General features: G+C 53.2%; 3 protein-coding genes across 3 annotated transcripts; 1 reads left to right on the forward strand and 2 right to left on the reverse strand.

Moving 5' to 3' along the window:
- Positions 1-316: 316 nt before the first annotated feature.
- Positions 317-11,471, forward strand: TGME49_217360 (hypothetical protein). Its single transcript, XM_002371262.2, has 5 exons — positions 317-4,942; positions 5,335-5,795; positions 6,564-6,972; positions 7,542-9,403; positions 9,676-11,471. The coding sequence occupies exons 1-5, from the start codon at positions 2,267-2,269 to the stop codon at positions 10,520-10,522; spliced, it is 6,255 nt and encodes a 2,084-aa protein (XP_002371303.1). The 5' UTR covers positions 317-2,266; the 3' UTR covers positions 10,523-11,471.
- A 390-nt stretch (positions 11,472-11,861) lies between these two features.
- On the reverse strand, positions 11,862-13,030 carry TGME49_217370 (hypothetical protein). Its single transcript, XM_002371263.2, has one exon. The coding sequence runs from the start codon at positions 12,916-12,918 to the stop codon at positions 12,424-12,426; it is 495 nt and encodes a 164-aa protein (XP_002371304.1). The 5' UTR covers positions 12,919-13,030; the 3' UTR covers positions 11,862-12,423.
- A 2,550-nt stretch (positions 13,031-15,580) lies between these two features.
- On the reverse strand, positions 15,581-19,306 carry TGME49_217380 (hypothetical protein; the record flags this gene model as incomplete). Its single annotated transcript, XM_002371264.2, has 1 exon — positions 15,581-19,306. The coding sequence occupies one exon, from the start codon at positions 19,304-19,306 to the stop codon at positions 16,181-16,183; it is 3,126 nt and encodes a 1,041-aa protein (XP_002371305.1). The 3' UTR covers positions 15,581-16,180.
- Between the last annotated feature and the right edge of the window lie 1,167 nt (positions 19,307-20,473).

The raw sequence follows: 20,473 nt of genomic DNA on the forward strand, positions 1-20,473 counted from the left end.
TGAAATGCACTAGGTAACTTGTAGCTTTTCTCCTCTAAGACGAGACGCTCCTCTTTTCTGCACTCTTCGAGCACAAACAAGAGTCTTCCTTCCCTTAGCTTTCCCGGGTGTGCGTTCTTTTGCGCGGCCCAGAACGCCGCGAGCGTTTTCCCGTTAAAAAAGGAGTCTTTTCTCTGTCGTGTCCAAATCTGTCTCACCCGCGCCGACAGCGAACGCGTTCTTCAAAGAGACTTCTCTTCAAAGACCTGGTTCTCGACGACGACTCCCTTGCAGGACCTCTCTCTGGAGCTCTGCGCTTCCGAAACTCGAGATATCAGCACAGCTCGCAAAGGGGGTACTGGAGAAACAAACGTGAAACGCAGGCGTTCTCGCGAGAACGACTTTAACTTTCGTCTCTAAAAAAGTCACACTCCCCTCCAGACAAAGACGCAAATCTCCCGACGAGAGAGACTCTCTGAAGAACGCGCTCGCCGCTTGAGGAGTCTCTTTGCTCAATGGGGTCGAAGACTCTCCCACTGCAGGCACCTGGGAAAGTCGAAGCTCGACTTGGGGCTTCCTGAGGAGAAAAATTTCTCTTCTTTCTCTGAGAGGAGAGAAGAACGCGAGGTTCTTTTCAGAAGGACGTTTCTTGTTCAAGAAATTCCAAGGTTTTTCTCTCTCCCTTCTCCCGTTCCTTCTCAGCGCCGTCTCGCCATCCCATTTTCTCTCCCCTCCAAAGAGGGTGCTCTGCAAGACACCCTGGAGAGTGTCTTGCGGGCGGTTTCTTCCGTGTCGCTTTTGCAGCTCCTTTTTTTCGGATTTTCTTCCACTTTCTTCGTCTAGGCTTTGAGAGTCTGCTTTTTCTTCTCTCCGCGAGTCCAGGCCTCCCCTCGATCACTCCGTTTTTCTCCCCGCGTCTTGTCCCTGTCGAGTCTCGTCTTTCCTCTTGCTCCCGCGCTTGCTGTCTTGCTTCCAAGTTCTTCTCCTTTCTCGCTCCTCTTCGGCCATTATTCTCTTCTCCAAGCGTTTCCTCGTTCCCCCTCCCTTTTCTCCGCTTCCCAGATCACTCTGCGCGTCCGTGTCTTAGTCCGTTTTTTTGCGGGGCTCGGCCTTCTCTCTCCGACGCCGCCGTCTGCCTTCGCCGCCGCTGCCCGTTCCGGCGAAACGCTCTCAAATCTCTGACTCGGTTGCCTCTCTCTCTCCCCGTTAAACACCGCTTGTCGCGAGCCTCGTCTCTCCCACAGTATGGTTGCTTCTACTGGCTTTCTTCCCTTGCTCATCTACTGCTGCAAAGGCGTCGCGACGTCGCTCCTCGCGTCATCGGCTGTATGCACCGCGCTCTCGGACCGGCCATCGCTCTCGCTGGGTCTGTTTCTCTTTTCTGCGTCGCTTTCTGCGTTTCTTCTTGCGCCGACTCTCTCCAGCTTCTCGCCCTGTCTCGCCGCCTCCCTCCCTGCCCTCACTGTCGCGTTGTCTCCCGCCCTGGCCGCCAGCAGGTTCTGCTTCACGCACTGCTGCAAACAGAGAAGCAGAAGTCGCTTCGCCGCAACGTCGGATTAACTCGAACACTGCGTCTCCGCTTCCCTCCTTCAACTCCAGTTCGCTGTCTTGATCAAAGGCTCTCCTGAGAGAACGTGGAGGGCCGCAGCGAGAACGGAGACAAGGTTCGGCCTGCCAGGAAGACCCCTGCATGCCTGACGCTCGCACACTCGGCGAATATTCCGACAGGCACTCGAGCCAGGAGGCTCTTGAAATGCCCAGGAAGTCGCTCTCCTGGATTCCGTGGCGAAGCGTCCGACCAGCGGGGAAAGCCGAAGAGGGTCGAGAAAGAAGGAAAGGAGACAAAAGGCAGGCCTTCGACGGGAGAAGCACCATCCAAGCTTTCGGAGGAAAGATGATTCGAATGTCTTCTGGAGGTTTCTGAGATATCCCAACTGTTCGCCTCGAACAACAACCAAACGGCTTTCTTTTTTTCGACACCCCGTAGAAACGCGTTTCTCGAGCTGATGAATGCAACAAACAAAGGACTTCTCAACGTGAACTGAGGGGTCAAAAAGGGGAATCAACTGCATGCAAGGAGTCCTCGTATCTCTCTGTGCATCCCGCTGGCCACGAGTGGAGGAACGACGCAACTCGCTTTTTCCCTTCAAACTCGAAACGAGTTTGCGAGGAAACAAACATACGACAGGCTGAGAAGCGACGCGCGCAACAAGCATGCGCGTGCGGCGAGTCGAGGTGTACGTACACCTGAGCGACCGGCCTCAGACCCTAGAAAGCTTCCGTCGAGATGCAGGACTCCGGAGACGGTCCCGCGCCTCAGGGGGGAGCGGGAGACTTTTTTTCTGTGCTGCTTCAAAACCACATCACAGGCGTCAAGACGCCCCGATCAGATCGGCCTGCGCGGCCTCGACCTACGGCTTCGAGCACCCCTATCCTTTCCTTCTGTTCTCTCGACTCGCGCTCTCCATGCCCTTCTCTCGCCTCAGTCTCCGTCCGCGAGACCCTCTGTCTCCGAAAGGCGGCCGCAAACGCCCAAGGAGACACCTCGCCGCGGGAGACCTCGGTGGGGTCGGTCGACTCTTGCGCCGGAGGGAGACCGGAAGGAGACGCGAGGCCGAGCGCAGGAGGCGAGAGAGGCGAAAGGAACTCGTCTCAGATCTTTCCTTTCCTTCGAGGAAGAGCTGCTTCTCTCGAAATCCTCAAGAGACACAAACTCGAGGCAAGCGCCGACCTGCGGAATAAGTCTCTAAACACCGACGTCCTGACCAAGGGGCAGACCGACGGGGGAGAGCAGAGAGAACAGCGAGGCGAAGACGAGAGAAAACGTGAGGAGGGGGAGCGCGAGAAACAGGAAAGAAGAAGAGATGGAAAGAGAGTAAATCTTCGACGTGGAGGCGCGAGGAGACGAATCTGCAGAGGCAAGAGCGAGGGCGAGGTTGGAGGGAAACTCGAGGCCAGGAGACACTTTCATGGGGGTTGCCGAGCGCATTCAGCGACGGAGGGAGAGAGCGTTTCTTCGGGCGGCTCGAATAGAGGAACGTCGCGGGAAGATCTCCACGACTTCCGCAGCAAGGAGTTCTCCTCACGCTCTTTGCCTTGTTCTATCCATCGTCCTCTCCGCCGCTCTGTCCATCGTGCTCTCCTGCCCGAGTTTACTGGTCGAAGTGGAGGACAGACTGTTTCTCGTCGCTCTCACAGAAGCGTCGGAGGGCGTTCCTTCTCCAGTCATGGGGAGACAGAGGTGTTGACGACGGGGTCAACAGTCCGCTCTGTCCCTTCTGGTCGAGCCTCTTTCTCGGCTTTCGAGAACCTCCGAAGAAGCCGCGTTTCGCGCTCCTCTTCGGCCTCACAGGCTTCGGACTGCGGTGTGGGCGACATCCCAGAGAAGCTCTTCGGCCGCAGCCCAAGTCGGCCAGCGCAGGCAGCTTTTTCGAGATATTCGCAGCTTCAGGCCTCGCTCCGGAGGCGCGAGTCTCCTGTCTCGTCTCGAAGCGCGGAGAGCTCGACGCGCTCCGCCGCCTCCGAAGACTGGAGAAGCGTCTCGGGAAGAAGACGAAGAAAGACGAGGAGACCGGGGAAAGGTTTGCCGGTGTGTTCCGCTGCCTCCTGCGCCTCCGAAAGACTCTCAGGACGGACGGGCCGCCGGGGCAAAGCCGAAAGATGGGGTGTTCGTACACCCGGCGGGTCGGACTGGGAGCAGTCGACGGACTCGGGAGGTCGGTTGTGGGGGCGCGAAGCGTATTCGGCTCTTCCGCGAAAAGAACGACTCGAAAAAGTTTGGAGGCAAAGGACGGTGCCTTCGAACCCCGCGCTCGATCTATCGGACGTTTTCGGACCTCCAAAAAAGGCCTTCTCGGACGACCTTGCCTCCTTTGCGTCTCCCTTCGCTCCCGGAGCTTCTCTCGCCTCGACTCTCTTCGCAGCCTCTCCTCCCTTCGAGGCTCTTTTCCCGGCGGCTCAGCGAGACGGAAAGCGCCTGCAGGAAGAGCGGACTCTAAAGAAACCTGTCGAGTCTGCAGCCTGTGTCGTCGCGTCGCCTGTGTCTCAAAGCACCGATGCCGGGCTGCAGTGGCTTCAAGAGGCCTTACGGGCATCTCCGCAGCTGCTCGCTGCCCTCCTTCACTCGTATGCAAACAAAGAACTCCTCAACAGTCCTCAGCTTCCTCCCGCCGTCTCTCCTTGTCCCTCTGCGCCCTCTGTCTCTCCTCCTTGTCCCTCTGCTCCGTGCGTTTCTGTTTCACTCGCTCACGAGGAGAAGGTCGGAGAAGAATTGCTTGGGTCGAGCCGTCTGCAGCATCCGTCTGCCTTCTCTCCCCCGTCGATTTCTTCGTCTTCCTGTCCTTCTGCGTCTTCGGCTGCAGTCCAGGGAGCGCAGGCAGGTCAGATCTCTTCGTCCGTCGTCGACAACGCAAGAGGAGCTTCTCTCTCCGAGCCACTGGTCTCTTCCCTGTTCCCTCCATTTCCTGCCCTCCGTGAACGCCCGCTTCTGTCTGCTTCCTCCCCTCCTCTTCCTCCCTCGGCTGAGAGCCACCGCGCGACTCCAGGAGGAGACAAGGGAGACACAGGAGACAGAAACGAAGCGGAGAAGCGGTGTGTTGCCATGCTCGCTCGCTGTCGTGGAGAGGTGAAGGAGCTGAGAGAACGCGTTTCGCATTTGCGCGCAGGCGTGGAGAACAACTTGTGCGACATGAGGCAGTGGGTTGCCATCGCGGCCAGAGAAGTCGGCCAGGTCTCGGCGGCACACTCGCACGCGTCGACAGATGGAGACGCTCTCGCGAAAGCGAACGAGGAGTTTGAGAAGGAGAGAGCTGAGTTTGCTCTGAGGCAGACGCAGCAAGAGGAAAGACTTTCTCTCCTCCAGCTGCAGGTGTACGGCCTCGAAGAGCAGCTCGCGCTCGCGGAGACGGCCCGCGAGAAGCAGGAGACGCTCGTCAAACAAGCGAACCTCGTCGCGAAAGAACAAGTGAGCGACAAAGAAGAGACGAAGGCGCCGACACGAAGGTAGAAGGCGGGAAGTCTGCCACAAGGTTGGGATCGCGAGAATTCGCCAAACTGCAGGTTCCGTCCTGGAATTCGTTTTAGGTGGATCTCTCGGAAAAGTCGGTGCTTCTCTGTAGTCTACGAGAGCCTATAAAACCGGTGCCAACAACTTATGAACGCGTGCCAGGGACCTCCAGCTCGCAGACTCTTGTTCCGAGAGTTCAAAGAGGTCTTGAAGCCTCTTTCATGGAGTTTCAAAGAAGATACTGTTTCCAGACATTTGAAAGAACCGAGTTATCAACAACGAGGTAAACAACTTGGTTTGTCAAAACGAGTGAAGAACGTGCCTGAGCTGGTTGTGACTTTCTGTGACAGGCGGAGAAACATCGAGAGAAAGTGCGAAGTCTCCTGCTGGAAGTGGCGGCTCTGAAGGAGGAGAAGGAAGAGCGAGAGCGAGAAGAGTCCCGCCGAAATAATTCGCATGCAGAATCTCTAGAGCTGCTTGAGAGAGACGCCGCACAGACGAGGAAAGAGAACACCAGGCTGCAGGCGCAGCTGAAGAAAGTCACGGCTGAACTCGAGGAGGTCCGCAGAGAGCAGGAGGCGACGCGAGTGCGGTTGAGGGAGAGCGAGGAAGCACTGAGAGACAGCCGAGAGAGAGAAGAAGAAGAGAGGAAGAAGAAAGAATCTCTGCTTGTCGAGAGGACCCAAGGCGCGCGAGAAGAAGAGAAACTCATCGAAGATGTCCAGAGACTCCACAACACACTCAGTGACAAAGAAGCGATCTTCACAGAAATGAAGACCGAGGCCGAACGCGTCCGACAAGAACTCGACAAGTCAGTCGACACAACATAGACGCCTTGTTGAAAGTTACAACGTGGTGCAACCCAATGTTTCTCAGTGTCTACTTGAAGGCACAGAGTCGTCCAAACGGGCGTTTCGTTCGATGTTTCCTCTGATCGTAGAATGCTCTATCTGTGGCTTTGTCCGAGTCGTTTCAAAATGCCAAAAATGATGGGCTCATCAACGGTCAGAGCGTGTGCCTTCGCGATCGTAGGGTGCTCGAATCCGAGTGTAGACAGAGTGAGGATTGCGTTACAGGGTGCTCGTATCGAGGCGTATGTCGAATTCCTTTCGGATCCAAGGATGGCCTAAGCCAGGTTCCAAAAAGGTTCTTTTTTCAGTCCTGGATTGGTTGAAACAATGTCAATGGAATCCCTTCAGGATTCCTTGGCGATTTCACGCATCAAAGTGTATTCGGCGAGTTTCTGTCGAAATAAAAAACCCAGTTTCCCTGTCCAATTTAAGAAGAGGGGAAACGGGCGGAGGCGGTGGAGCGTAGATGACATGGACTCTCTGAATTTCGCATGCAAAAAAAACGTGTGTGTGTGGAAGAAGTGGAGTCAAAAATATAGCCACGAGAGACAGAGTCGCCGAGAAAGGGATTTTCCGAGACAGACGGTTTCGCCAGGATTTGCTCGATGGTATCTGCTTCGACGTCGACTGCTGATTCAGATTTCAAGTTTCCTTTTGAGCACAGGGCTTGCTTCCCTCTGCATGCTCTGGTTTTCCGCGATTCCTCCCGTTGTCCTCTTCTGTTTCAGAGAGCGGCAGCTGAGAGAGGTGCGAGAAGAAGAGAAGGGAGAGCTCGAGAGAGAGTTGGCGGAGGCGAAGACGCGAGAAGAAGAAGGGAAGGAGGCGATGGAGAATTTGCAGCAGGAATTGTCTCGCCTGCAGAGAAACATTGAGCAGATTCAGGGCCAGAGAGAACAAGAATCGCGGAGACACGCTGCAGAAAAGGATCGCCTGAGGAAGCAAATCGACGAACTGGAGCAGGAGAGACAGGCGATGCATGCGGACGCGACAGCGAGACTCGAGGAGCACTTGAAGGCGGAAGAGAAGCTCCGCGCTGAGGCGCAAAGTCTCCGAACTCAGCAGAGAAAGAAAACGAATGTTGAGGAGGAACTTCTCACCACGAAGGCGGAGCTTCAACACCTCAAAGATGAATTGAAAGTGAGAAAAAAGGAAAAAGGAGGAACCGCATCCATCCTCACAACTGTGCACGCAGATCTCGGGCACTCATGCATAAGCCGATAATAAGAGCATCTTTGCCGACGGATATGCATTTAGGCGTCAGGGAAGATGAAGAGAAACAAAGCGTATCTCAGTGCTCTCGTTTCTCCAGATGTAGTGTGAGACGCCCGTCTTCCGTCGTTGAGAAAAGCCTGTTGTGTGGCTCAAGTTTGACGAGAGACAGATCTGTTTCTCCGCCTCTCAGCGTCCTCGACTCGGTCTTTCCCACAGTTTTTCTCCCTACGTTTTTACGCAGACACGAGCGTCCACACCGATTCCAAACGCCCTGCACTATACAAACCGATATTTATATATATACATATATATGTATATATATGTATACATATGTATATATATATATGTAGATACTAAAGTGGTGTATGTCGGCAGTTGCTGTTCTGGAGAACCGTATTTTTCCTGTTTTGGTTTGGCCTTCGTTCAGTTGAAAATGTGCGCAAGTGTATATATGGTGAGGTTGTTCAACATGGCTTATGTTTACTTTTTTCCAGGATTTGCTGGCTGAGGAGGTGGGGAAGCGCGCCGCGTTGACGGAAGAGAACGGGAAGCAGCAGAAGGACTTGGAGAGCAAGCAGCAGTTGGTCCGTTCGCTTCTGCAGCAGAAATCGACTCTGGAAGTGAAGCTGCAGGAGGCGCAGCGCCGCGAGTTGAGTCTGCAGAGGGACGTCCGCCGGGGAGAAGAAGAACTCGTCACGCTGAAGCAGCGACTGTCGGATTTGCAGCTCGACTGCGAAGAACAACGGCTGGCGACTCAACGGAGCGACAAGGAGGTCGAGCGCCTGAGAGTGCATGCAGGCAAGTTGGAGGCGGCGGAGAAGGTCCGTCAAGAGGAACTTGTCCAGGGGCAAACCGCCTTGACAGAGTCCCTGGAGAAGCAAGAGGCCGCGGCGAAAACAGCTGCAAAGTGGAAGGCGCTCTACGTCTCTCAGCAGAGTGCAGTGCAGCAGCTACGGGAACAGCTTCTCACTCTGCAAAAGTCGCTCCTCAGACGCGGCGACGCTGAGGATGCGCTGCTCGTTTTGCACTTTGACGACGAGACGCCGGAAGCCGGACTTTCAGTCGGGGATGTGGAGACGGAGCACCTGCACATGGAGACGGAGTTTCGGCGCGGGATGGAGTCGGATGAGAAACCGGAGCTGGAGACTGGAAAAGGGGAGAAGAGGGGAGTGCGGGAAGCGGCTGCGAAGGCTCTCGAACTGTTGCTGAACGCCCCAGTTTTCCAGCCGAGTCGAGGACCCAGGGAGAGATCTCAGACGCCTGCGGAAGGCGAGAACGAGAAGGCGGGAGCCGGCGCAGACCATCGAGAGGCCTTTTCCAAGGGGGTGGCTAGCCAGGAGAACAGAGAGGACTCTGTTTCGCGACCAGGGAGCTCGGCGGCTGCGCGCGCCCTCGAGAGAACTGTGGCTTTGGAAGAAGCGAAGTCATACCGGTGGAGCGAAGATGGATTTTCATCTCGACTGCGCCAAGTTTGCACACGCGGCGACCGCATCTGCAAAGGGGAGGCGACTTCTTCGCGAGCAGAAAACTACGCCTTTCGAGAACGGCGCGAGCAGAACGGAGACAGCTCGCGAGAGAGAGGTGCTGGAACCAGCGACGCGGGGACGCCTCGTTTCGGCGCCCGAGAAAAGGCGGAGACGAGGAAGCAGCGCGAGAGAGAAGACTCCAGAGACGAGAGAGAGGAGCGAAAGCCGAGAGAAGCAGTGTCGAGAATCGGGACGTCCACAGCTTCGTTGCCGGAGCCCCGAGTCGACACGGGGAGTAGACAGACGACAGCGAGCAGCGATGCGGCTGAGTCGCTGTTTCGCGGCGAGGAGAGTCGAGAGCAGAGGGGGCGGAGAAAGGAAGAGCGCGAGGACGGCGCGCAGCAGGGAGACTTGCGAGTGCACAGAGACCTTCTTCAACTGAAGAAACAGAAAGGCGAGTTGGAGAGAGAGGAGGCGAGGCATCCACTCGACCTTCTCCAACTGAAGCACGGCGTCCAGACACTCGAGGCCGAGATGCGCGTCGCCGAAGAAAGTCTGTCGCGCGCCACCTGCACCTGCGAGATCGCATTCCACGACATTCTCGCCCAGAGTGCGCGGTACCACTCCTCAGCGGAGACACTGCAAAAGATTGAGAGTGCAGGAAAAGACGTGCATCTCCTCCCGTCTCTGCGGCAGACCCTTCGGGCGTACCTGCGGGAGAACGGCGCAGGACGCAGCGAAGACCGAGCGGAAGCGAGGAAGCGGCGACGAGGGCGAGCCGGAAGACTCGACGGACGCGACGAACCAGATGGCGACCACGAACCTTTCGACGAAGAAGAAAAACTCAAAGTGGTGCAATGGATGAATCACCTTGTCGAAGAAACTGAGAGGTAGGCGAAAGGAACGGGCAGTCGACAAGTCGACTCGTGCCAGAAGGTTAAACAGTCCCTGCTCTTTTCAGTCCCCTCAAGTTCTCACACCCCATGCAGTTCAACCTCAGTGTAGGAGATTTCCTGTATACCGCTACAGGCGCTCGGAGAGGTGACGACGGGGATCTCCAGTGGTCATCTGGTAGGTGTACCACGGAGATGGCGTCGAGTTTCTGCTTCGTTTCCGACGTATTGAGAGTGGACTTTTCTGTCTGCCTTGTTGTCGCTGTTAGGTCTTGTTACATTTTGGAGGGCGCTCATGCAGCTCGCGATGCCGCTGCTCGTGAGCGACAGCAACTCCAGAGGAAGTTGGAGGCGCTTTCCTCGGAACTGCGGGAGAAACGCTCGTATCTGCGCTGCGTGGAAGCGAAGGCGAAACATATTTCCGACTCTGTGTTGAGTACGGGAGAACGAGAACAGGCGTGTCTGGACGCTCTCGGCCAGCAGCGCAGGCAGGCTCGACCCCTCGTCAGCAGTCCGCCGGGCGCATCCTACCTGGCTGACCTGTTGAGGAAGAGTCCGATGTGTTCTCGGGGTCCGAACAACTCGCAAAGAGAGCAAAACCGCGACGAGGACCATCAAGAGCGGGACGAGGCTGGAACTCGTGAAGCCTGTGGGCGGCGACGAGTCTCGGAGAATGACAAGGAACCAGAAAAAACGTTCGCAGACCTAAAAGTCTGTCCGTCGCCGAGAAGGCGTTCCGGGTCACCCCGGCTTGGCGAGCGCATGCAGTCTCGGGCAGGAGACACAGCAAGCAGAGGAGAGGTGTCACGCGGAGGCTCGCGCATGTCTTTGAAAAAAGAGAGACATGCGTTTGACCTGGAGGAAGACGCAAAAGAGGCTTTTGTCTCGCCTTCAGTGTTTAGCCGTCTCGTGTCGGAGCACGCAGCCGCCCGCACTCGCCAGCCAGACAACAGGGACGGCGAGACAGCGAATAAACGTAGCGCGACAGACACCGCAGACGCGCTCGACTACGCGACATGGAGCGACCGAGACGTGCATGCGCAAACTGGAGGATGTTCCTTCTGGGTCGAGTGGTCTGAGGCCAAAGGCGACCTCGATGAATCTGGTCTTCCATAGGTTCAGTTGTCGCAGCAGATCCAGTCTGACACTAAAGTCACAGCTGCGTGCAACGGAGGTGGGGGGCGAACTGAAGGTGGCAAGCTAGCACAAGGAGTCCAGCGAGGAAACTAGGAGAGAGGAAAAGAGAGAAGCTTGACGCTTGGCGGGCGTGTCGTCGGAGTGAGGAAGGACAAGAGACCTGTATTACTCTCCAGCGTCTTTGGCTGGCAAAATATGCATTGGTGCAGGCTCGCTGGGACTTGTTCTGATAAAAGTGACCACCGTCTTGATGCCTACAGGAAGAGGGTTGAGAGATGAAGAAAGTGGATGTACAAGAAACAAGCGTGGTGTTCAGGTCGAAGCTTGCCACGGTTAGCTGCGCCGTCATGTCTTTGTCGGTGGTTTGTGGGACACCGGCAGGTGCAAAAATGAAGAGACAAAAGGGGACGCGTTTCCAGGATTGCTGATAGGGGAAAGGATTCCTTAATGTCTTTTCTCTCTGGCGGAAGATCCAGAGTGTAAAGACTGTCTTGTGAATGTGCAGAAACCGAACCTTATTAAGCGTCTTAGCATGCGAGTGATTCCTGCCTTGATACGTAGAGCCACCAGAGCGGACAGACTGCACCTTTCGTACAAGAACGCGACGCAAATGTACCCCCACGCAATCACGTCGGTCCCTGTTCACTGCTGTCTATCTCTAGCGTCAGGAAAAGACGGAGTCGTCGCTCCACTGCGCTTTCGTCCATATCTGACTGATCGGACAGAGGGAAGTATCAGCAAGCATAGGTGACAGCTTGGACGTTTGAGGAAAAAAAGAATCGATCCTCCTGTAACACGAATCTCACCCACGTTCTGCATTGACTCACATCCGGGTGCGCATATGCCTGCCAATTTTTCAGAGACATGTGGCACATTGGAAATATGACTGCGTGCACTGATGGACAGCCTAGGAGGGAGTCGTCCTGTCTCTGTTTGATGCCGCATAGATTAGAAAGGAACAAATTCACTGACTAATGCGTTTCTGTCGACGAGAGACTGGAGCGTTCACCGGAAGAATGATGAAAAATTCGTAGCTACGGCCACATGCTAAACTCCACAGTTTGGTGTGTCGTCCCTGGTCTGGGAAATTTGTTAGACCGTAGAGGTTCCTGCTCGCAGTACACCATTCCACTGAACTATGTAAGACAGCCACAAGTGTTTGAGGTATGTTTTCTGTCAAATTAAGGTTATTCCACACTGGCTGGGTTCTAGGCGTAAAGGTCGAGAATCTGGGTCCCAGTGCACGCAACACGAGCGGATCCTTGCCAGTGCAGAATGGTCTACCCAACTGTGACAACTGGAACGACGCGTTTGTGTAGCATTAGGGGTTCTGAAGTTCCCTATGTTTTTTGAATATGTTTTCCTTCAGAGCGCAAACATTCACACTCAGCGGGAACCAGCTGGACAAACTGTCTGCCGCGGGTAAGGTTCTACCGCATCTCGTTGATGTTTCGTCCAACTGCAGTCATTTATAAATGTTAAGAAATCATTTCATGACGCAGTCTCTTCGAAAGCATCTAATGCATGACTTGCTGCTTCACGTTTGCAGTGAAGCAGATGCGCTCAATCATCCCTTACGGTTGAAAAATTCGAGCCTTTTTAGCACTCCTGCGTCAACAGCATGGGCAACAAAGTCGAGTTGCTCTGCTGTATGTTGATCACTGACAAGGATATATCTGCTTCTCACGGTTAACATGTGTGTGTCTGGACGACTGTCGCAAAGAAAACCTTGCTGTTCGCGGAGGCGTGCGTTGGAAGGAATGAGTCTCGCTGACTCCTAATCACCCTCGCTCCTCACCGAAGCAGAAGGATCCACTTGCAGAACGCAACGGTGGAGAGCTTCTGCGTTTGTAGAGAGCCAGATCTGGCATCTTGAGACTCTACGGTCTCTTCTTGAGGAGGCAGGTTTGGCAGCGTCTCTTGACTTGTTTGCCTTTCACGGCCAGACTGACCAACACGGCAATAGCGAGGCTGTTTCCAAGCACCTTTGCCCAACCTGGAACCCGTTTCCAAAAACCTAGGGCGCCGTTTTGTTTCGCCACTGTTTTATTTTCACGGGGCATCGTAGACTGTTTTGCAGACGGCGCGTCGTACGACACCACAACCGGTGCTGCCGACGCCCCGTTTTGGAAACCGCCATGGTGACCAAGTCCTTGAACCTTATTCCTTTCTGCACTGTTCGCTGCCTCAGCGCCATTAAACAGAGAGGCTTTCAACAACTCTGGAGCCGCCGCCCTTTCATCTTGCCGGCTGCGAGATAGGTGATTTTCAGTGGCCGCATTGGCAGACGGGAAAAAAGAGCCAGCAGCAGAAATAAGGAGTGCCACAAGGAGAACCACGCGCTCCCTTGGGTTTGCAGCAGAGGACCTCCACATTTTTTTCTCACGAGAGAGAACGAGTGAATCGAGAGGACGAAAACTAAATACGCATGTGGCCCCGGTCGCGTGCTCCGTTCAATGCAAACCGTTCCAACGTGCACAGACGGGCGTGTGCCGCAGCAGTTCACAAATAGTGTTTCCCAAAAAAAGGGTGAGAAATACCTTGCTTCTTTGGTGCCGAAATTTGCCACAAAATTGAAAGGAATTCGTGATGGCGAAGTCTCATACGTGTGGCGTCCCGACGGCGCGGAACAAGATGCAGAAACCGTGCTCTCTGTACAGTGTCGGTTTGCCGGTTGGGTCGCCACGTCGAACGAACCACATGCAACAGTCAACTTGATCCAGGGTAGGAGCAGTCTCCCAGTTGCAGTTACCTCCTTTAAACTTCAAACAAGCACATCTATCACTATAGCGTGTAGATGTACTTCAGAAGGGAGCTGAACGCACTAACGACGGGGAGCGGACATAAGAGGGGTTCGTCAACAAACTCGGTACCCCTGTCTTGTTTCCAGTGGCCCCCCGAACTCGGCCCCCCTCGGCCGTTCAATCCCACGGAGAACAAATCACTTCAGGAGCAGATGTGGCACCCAACGTTCAACCTGCGAACTGCTTCAGCAAAACCGTGTCGGTCAGATTACGTGCGTGCACACACATTCTGCAATCCGAAGAAAAAATTCGAGTAAGGATTCGCGGCCGCGAAATGGCTCACAGGCGCTCGGGTACCCCACATTTGTTGGCGCGGGCCGTCGGGGCACAGAGTCGCCCGGCCAATTCCAAGGTGACTAGTCTGACTCGATGAAAAAGTTGCTGTTCATCGCCAGCATGGTGCACCATCAGCCAAATGGCAAGACACAAGGACGGCAGCTTCTGTTTTGGCTGCAAGAAGTGGGGGACCTAGATTTTCCGGTGTTGTTGCTGAGGCCCTTCTGTTGTCTTACCCTAAAACGCAGGAACCGCTCGCAACTCACGCGCACTTGGAGCCGGTACGACGGTTGCCACAGAAGTTTATTGGAGCTTTTTCGAAGATGCCTTTAAGCGCGTTTCAGTGTGCATCCAGCAAAATTTCGAGTTAAGGCAAAGATCTTTCATCTGTCTTAGAAGCAGTTTCTCCCTCAAAGCTTTTCGAGCTTTGAGCATCCCCCTTAAGGTGGCCGGTAGAAGCGTCGGACTCTCGGGACACAGTAACGCGCTGACGCGACTTGTCGCACTCCCTTCGTCGTACTGGAAATAAAAAAAGCACTTCCAAATGGATTCCATGGAATAAGTGAAACTTACATTCACCAGCTGGCGTGAAAAGCGTCCATCCAGTTACTAAACAGGTGCCAGGCCAACAAGAATCCGATCCGTGTATTCTGTACAGACTAACATCAGGAAGGAGACTACCGAAGTACTATAACCAGCCAGTTCCATGTGATTTCCCGATGCACATGCAGCGAACGCAAATACCTGAGGCATGGTATGGCTCATGGTTCAACCCACTGAAGAATGTGCGAAACGTGGCCTGCATGGCCGTTTCCTTGTCTCCATCCCCAAAACGAGCGTGCTTATGCCCGCTCTGTGGCACATGAGAAGTGCGATCGGTGGAAACAATTGAGTCAGACAGAGGAACTCTTTCGGTAAGCAACTGCTTAGGTCGTTTGCGAATGTACATGACAGAGGAACAAAGTGGCACAACCAGGTGTTCCCGGATAGAGTAACCACAGTCAGAATAAGCTAGAACAAACTGCATGTCTCACTCGGCTGGATTCCCTACCGCCGCATGTCGAATGAGATTCAAACTGCGCTGTCGTGCTACTGGGAGAGTCCCGCCTTCTTCGCTCCTTGTTTTGTCGGACCGCGGATCGCTTGACTCTCCATACGCGACTTAACGAAGGATCCATCCTATAGATCTCATAGTTGAGAAATGCTGTTTCACCATGCTTTCAAAATTCCACTAAAAATGCATGCTCCATCTTGTATCGCTCATCTCTGCAGCATTTAGCTGGACTCCTTCGCCTATATAACGGTTGATCCATCACCACGCTTATAGTTGAAAACTGCTGTGTGTTCCCGAAGATGAGAATGCTATACAGCCCCCAGGGTCCAGGATGCTTTTTTCGTCTCTGCAGTATCTAGCTGCGCATTTTTACAATTACATGATGACCATGATGACCGCCGACGGCGAGTGCTCTACGGCCAGTAGCGGTGTTGGATACTAGTAACCTGGCAGACTATCCTCATGGCGGGTCCAATGACAAAGCCTCTGTGGTGAATCAGAAGCAATACGTCATGACCTTTTCTTCTGCCGACAGTACGACAGTCGACGAGTAGGGGTACAGAAGCTGTAGACGCCCAAACATAAAGTAAAAAATCCGTTCCGGGTCTGGCAACAGATTAAGTACAAATAGAGGAACTCGCAGTAAGCACCCCACTGCGGAGGGCACAATCGCTAGAAAGCAGAAGTAGTGACTGCTAGAAGTGCTGTGAATTACTCTCATTCAGAAACACCCGGGGACGATCGTTATTCATCCTTTCCCTCTGCTACAGGTCATCGTTCCGGGGACCATAAACACTTTTTTTATTTCAGATTCACAGCCTCGCCGGCCTGTCACTTCGTGGCACCTAGACAAGTGACGGGGCAATCCTGAAAACCTTAGGATTCCCTTCGTCTCATGCACACGAAGCCACAAAAGGTCAAAAACACTTTCGTTCCCTACCACGGGTGAGACATCAGCGATTTAGTTTTATTGAGAAGCGCTGCCGTAGTTCAGACGTGCACCACCTTTCCGCTAAAAGGGCACTCTATAGCGGTGCGCATTTGAACTAAAACCGGATAGACGTCTGGGAGTTATTAAATCGTGGTTCGTCACGGCAGCCCTCGTGCACTTTACCACTTCGCATGTTCTGGTTTATATTGTGCCCCTCTTTAAGTTTCGACGTACTGCGAGATTCTCGTGATGACAGTAAGACCCACATGCGATTCTTGTATCTTCTTCAGAGGAAGATAATTACCAAGTAGAACACATCCGAGGATGCAAGGCGGGAGGTTCAACACCAGACATTGGCATTTCGAACCATCCTCTCGATGGTTCAGGTTTATGAGTTTGACGCAACGGTGCGGATAGAAGACGGAGTCAATGCACTCGCGCGGAATAGATCACGGTCTCGTTTGACCGTGCTATTCGGTCGACAGCCTCAGATGCAAGAACGCCAACACCCCCAGATTTCGCGGTAGCATCGGACATTTGAAGACCGCTCCGACGCTTGCTGGGCAAACGCATCATAAGTATGCGGTTACACGACCGAGAGTAACACCCGGAAGCACAAGTGAGTTATTTGTTAACTTCATGTCACGATATATTTCTTGCAGGAGTGCCATCCACTGCAATCTTGATAAAGCTGCAACTGCTCTTGCGTTTTGATCAACTGGAGCCTCGTCCTTCTCTCTGTACTTGTCGTCGCTCGCAATATACTTTCGTGCACCTTCACCAGCTGTTGGAAACAACTCTGCTCCACTACTGCCCCCTCCGATGTCATGATACGTCTGTAACTCTGTCTGGTCATTTTCTTGGATTTCTGCCGCCGCTGACTTGTCTGCAATGCTACGAGGCGGTCCGTCACCATATTGACACAGAGTGGCCCGGTCTGTCCTCATGTTTTTGGAACCAGCAACAGCTGATGCAGAGAGTTCTTCAAAAAGCTGATCCAGTAAAGTTTGCGTCAGGCTAAGCTTTTGGAGGAACGTTCTTTGGCGGGACTGAACTACAACGACACCATCCAACAGGTGAAAGCTGCTCTCGGCAATCCAGGCTGTTGCTGGGTCATACACAACAAACGAAACGCTCTCTTCCAGTGGAAGCAGGCTTACACGGGACTGAACAAGAACAAAACTGGATCGTCCAGATGATCCTGACTCATCCACAACACGTTCCACTAGTTGGGGGTGCCGAAAGGTTATAGTGGTATGGCCACGCAGTGTTGTTTCTGCAACCGAGAGGGCTTCAAAAACACGCTGCCGGCAATGGGGCGGCATCCTTTTAAGTTGACCATCCATTTCTACCGAGTGTGATGGAGAGTTCAAGGCCACGGGCAAGAGGTTGCCCTCAGACTGGAGATTACTCTGGTGAGGCGAGTACCTTGTATCGTTCTTCTCCGTGACGTGGACAAGGAACAGCCGGCCATTTTCGTAGCTCAGTCGAGAGACAATAAAGCGAATGAGGTCGGCACTCAGGAGCAAATTCTCATCCTCCATTTTACATTCTGCCTCGACAACAGCCCCTGGCCCTTTACGATAATACGACAACTTGCCAGCTGAGCCTTTGGACTCAAGCAACTTCATATACTCTGTTTTAGCATGGACAACATCAATCCACAAGACTAGCAGCTGGGAAGACCGAGGGCTGAACAAGCGAGCCACAAGAAGTCTTTCCGAATGTTGATATATACACACGAAAAAGTAAGTAGGCTCTTTTGCCAAGTCGGCTACGCCGCTAATCTCATGGTATCCAGAATACACCAGAAACTCACTCATCTCTTCGAAGAACGACTCATCAACATGACCCTGAATAACAGTTTCCCTGAGGCCCCCGGAGTTCACAGGCTTCTTATACTGCAGTGTGATCGCGTCTTTTGACGTCAATCCCACTGATTTCCCCTTTTCAGGTGTGGTTGGCAATGAGCTGTCTGCGGGAGGTACCTGTCCTCTCTCCGAAGCGCAGATAGATTGTACGTGTAAATTCGATGAGATGTGTAGAACTATGCCGTGGACAAACTCTCGAGTTATGTTTTCGGGCCATTCTCGCATGTTCAACGTCTGAATGTGCACGTTAGATGTCATGGTGTCATAAACGACGATGATAACTTCCGCTCTTTTGTTCGAGATCATCTCTGCAAGTTCACGAGCCCAAAAGTAGCGATGAAGATCTTCCAGGGTTTTAGGGCAGTTGCTTGCAGCTGCATGTGGCGACTCTCCTGTAAAAACAAACTCTGACGCCGTTTGCTTGCAATTTTCAACCACTCCAGTGGCTTCTCCTGAGGGACAGAGGCCAATTCTGTGCTTCATGGACGCTCCGTCAAACTCTCTGAAGGTATCCGCCATGGGTGGAACTTTAGCCGAGTTTTTATTTGAACCATCGAGACAAGATGTAGGAGTTGAGCTGCGGGGCGTCGACGACTCAATGCCCCTTTTCGATTCCATATGGCTTGGGTAGCGAACATGAATGGTAACAACGAAGCACCTGCCTCCCGCCACTCTAATTTCTTTCAGGACCCCAGCGCATCCCTGCGGGCAAATCCATCGTGTGCCGCTCTGTTGTGAGTCCACACTTACGGTTTGGGGGACTGTCATAAGGCTTTCGTTCGTAGCTGTCATCTGTTTCCGTCTGTCTTTCATCTGATTCACAGACTCTCCTAAAACACGCGCAAGGTCGCGTAAACTTTGAAGCTGTGACTGGTATTTCTGGAGAGGATCTTGGAAGCCATCTAGGCCTGTCCGACATGCTGAGATTTTTGCACGAAGAGAGTAATTGCCCGCAAAGCAGGCTTCACGCGTGGCGATAGCCCTCCGCAACTGGAGTTCTTCACATTTCAGACGGGCTACGGTCTGTTCCAGACTCTCTGTGTAGCCAAGTTGCCGAAACTGTTGTTGACTAGACCGCAACTTGGAACGAAGATCTATATTTGTAGAGAGAAGATTGGTCACAATTCGTCTGAACCGCTCCCACTCAAGCGCAGTCAATAACACATGTTGTTTATCTGCCGTAGGCTGCACCTTCGTCAAGGAAATGCTGTTGTATGCTCCTACTCCAGAAGAAGGGAGCATAAACCGTGCCTCCCCTGGTGAACCCCCGGCAACTACCAGAGCCGCCGGGGAAACCACAGTGCGCCTACTTGAAGCTGTAGAAATGCTGCTGCCCTCCTTGTATCCATCCATATCTCTTCCGACAACGGTCTCTCTTGATCGTCTTGGGATTCCTTCACTCATGCTTTGGGCACGAGTCGAACCCTCAAAAGGAGAGAATATGGGAACTCTGCTCGATCCCATAGTGGTGCAGCCTGGTCGAGCGTTTGTCTGGTCTTTAAATGTACTGTAGATTTCTGTGACATGTACACGATCGAGGTCCTCGAGCAACTTCCCCTCCTCTAAGAAAAGGTCAATAGCTTCTTCCATATGAGACGAAATCAGAGGCGCCGCTGCAGCGCTGCTGTCAGTGTTTGCACCGTTTCCCCCATTCCCACCAGAAACTCCCAGGAAAGATGTGGCTTTGGCCGAAGAAAGCTGGCCCTGATCAAGCGAGCTCTCGGTTTTTCCATAGTCTGTGGCATTCGAAGGCCCACAAAGCAAACCGGCATTTGGGTTAGGCGGTTCAACTGAGCCGTCATTTACGGGGTGGTGTGGCGTGGCCATCGATGCAAAGGGCCAGGCAGTACATAACGAGCACGGAGCACTGGCTGGTGAAGAGGCACACAAATCTGGTTTGTTCGAGTCGTCTTTGACGATGTACTTCTTCTCAAATAGTGGCTCATAAACACGGGGGAAGCCAGATCGAGCCGTCGGCAACCGCCCTCGAGGCGAGTTGCTGCCGCCCCCAGCTGGCATCTTTCGGCCTTCACTTTCGGATTCGCTTGCTAAGAAGCGCATGGAGGCAAAAACAACGTACTGAAAGCCGCGATTTCTGAGTTGTCACAGCTTCACCACGTCACAAAGAAAGCGGAGTCAGCATCTTGCTAAACGTAAGAAAGTGCGAGAAGCGGATGCCCGGCGTGTGCTTACGCTTTCTGCCAACTCCTCGCTTTGGAAGTTGGATCTGTGCTCGATAACTCCATTCGCCATCTCAGCGTCGCTTTATGTATTTGGACAGAGTCCAAGCACTCTCTATAATGCTAATCTTCTTCTCTGTGGAGGCAGGTTTCTAATATTTGGAGATTTTGGCACACAGAACTCGAAGCTGCGGTTATGCAGCCCCGAGCAGTGAACCAGCCAGATGCGAAAAGAGGGACCCGCTTAGCTGAGTTTGGAAAGTCTGGTGATGTTTTTGTTTGCATCCGAAGCGCGGTGACAAATGGCGACATTTTGCCTTGTTGACAAATAACTTCTATGCTGAGTTTGACATCGCACAAGGATGCTCCATGGTTCCGGAACCGTTAAAGAGCATCCTCCAGGACAGTAGTTGCGAGATTAGGGTATTCTGAATTTTGAAGATATGGTCGTCTTCAAAACTGACGCCGTGAAACATTTTATAAACGCAACTTCCCGAACAGTTCAACCAGTGCTCTCATTCTGATGCAGATTCCTGTTCTTGTCTTTATAGATGTGCTCTGGATTCTTCACATCCGCTTACAGTAGCTGTTATTGCTGTTTTTTCATTATCAATGGAGTCCATTAACGTTAGCAGGACAGAGGGCTTGAGTCGACCCTTTCCTTAGCGAGTTCGTGATCACACACAAAATGAATATCTTGGTCACAATTTCGAGAGTCACAGCAGTTAAGCTGTACCAACCCGTGCCAAACCCGTTTGCGAAGCGATTTTGAGACATAGATGCTCGTATGTCTGTAGAATAATTGTTTTGCACA

This window comes from Toxoplasma gondii, chromosome XII, assembly GCF_000006565.2.
Source record: "Toxoplasma gondii ME49 chromosome XII, whole genome shotgun sequence".
Taxonomy (NCBI): domain Eukaryota; phylum Apicomplexa; class Conoidasida; order Eucoccidiorida; family Sarcocystidae; genus Toxoplasma; species Toxoplasma gondii.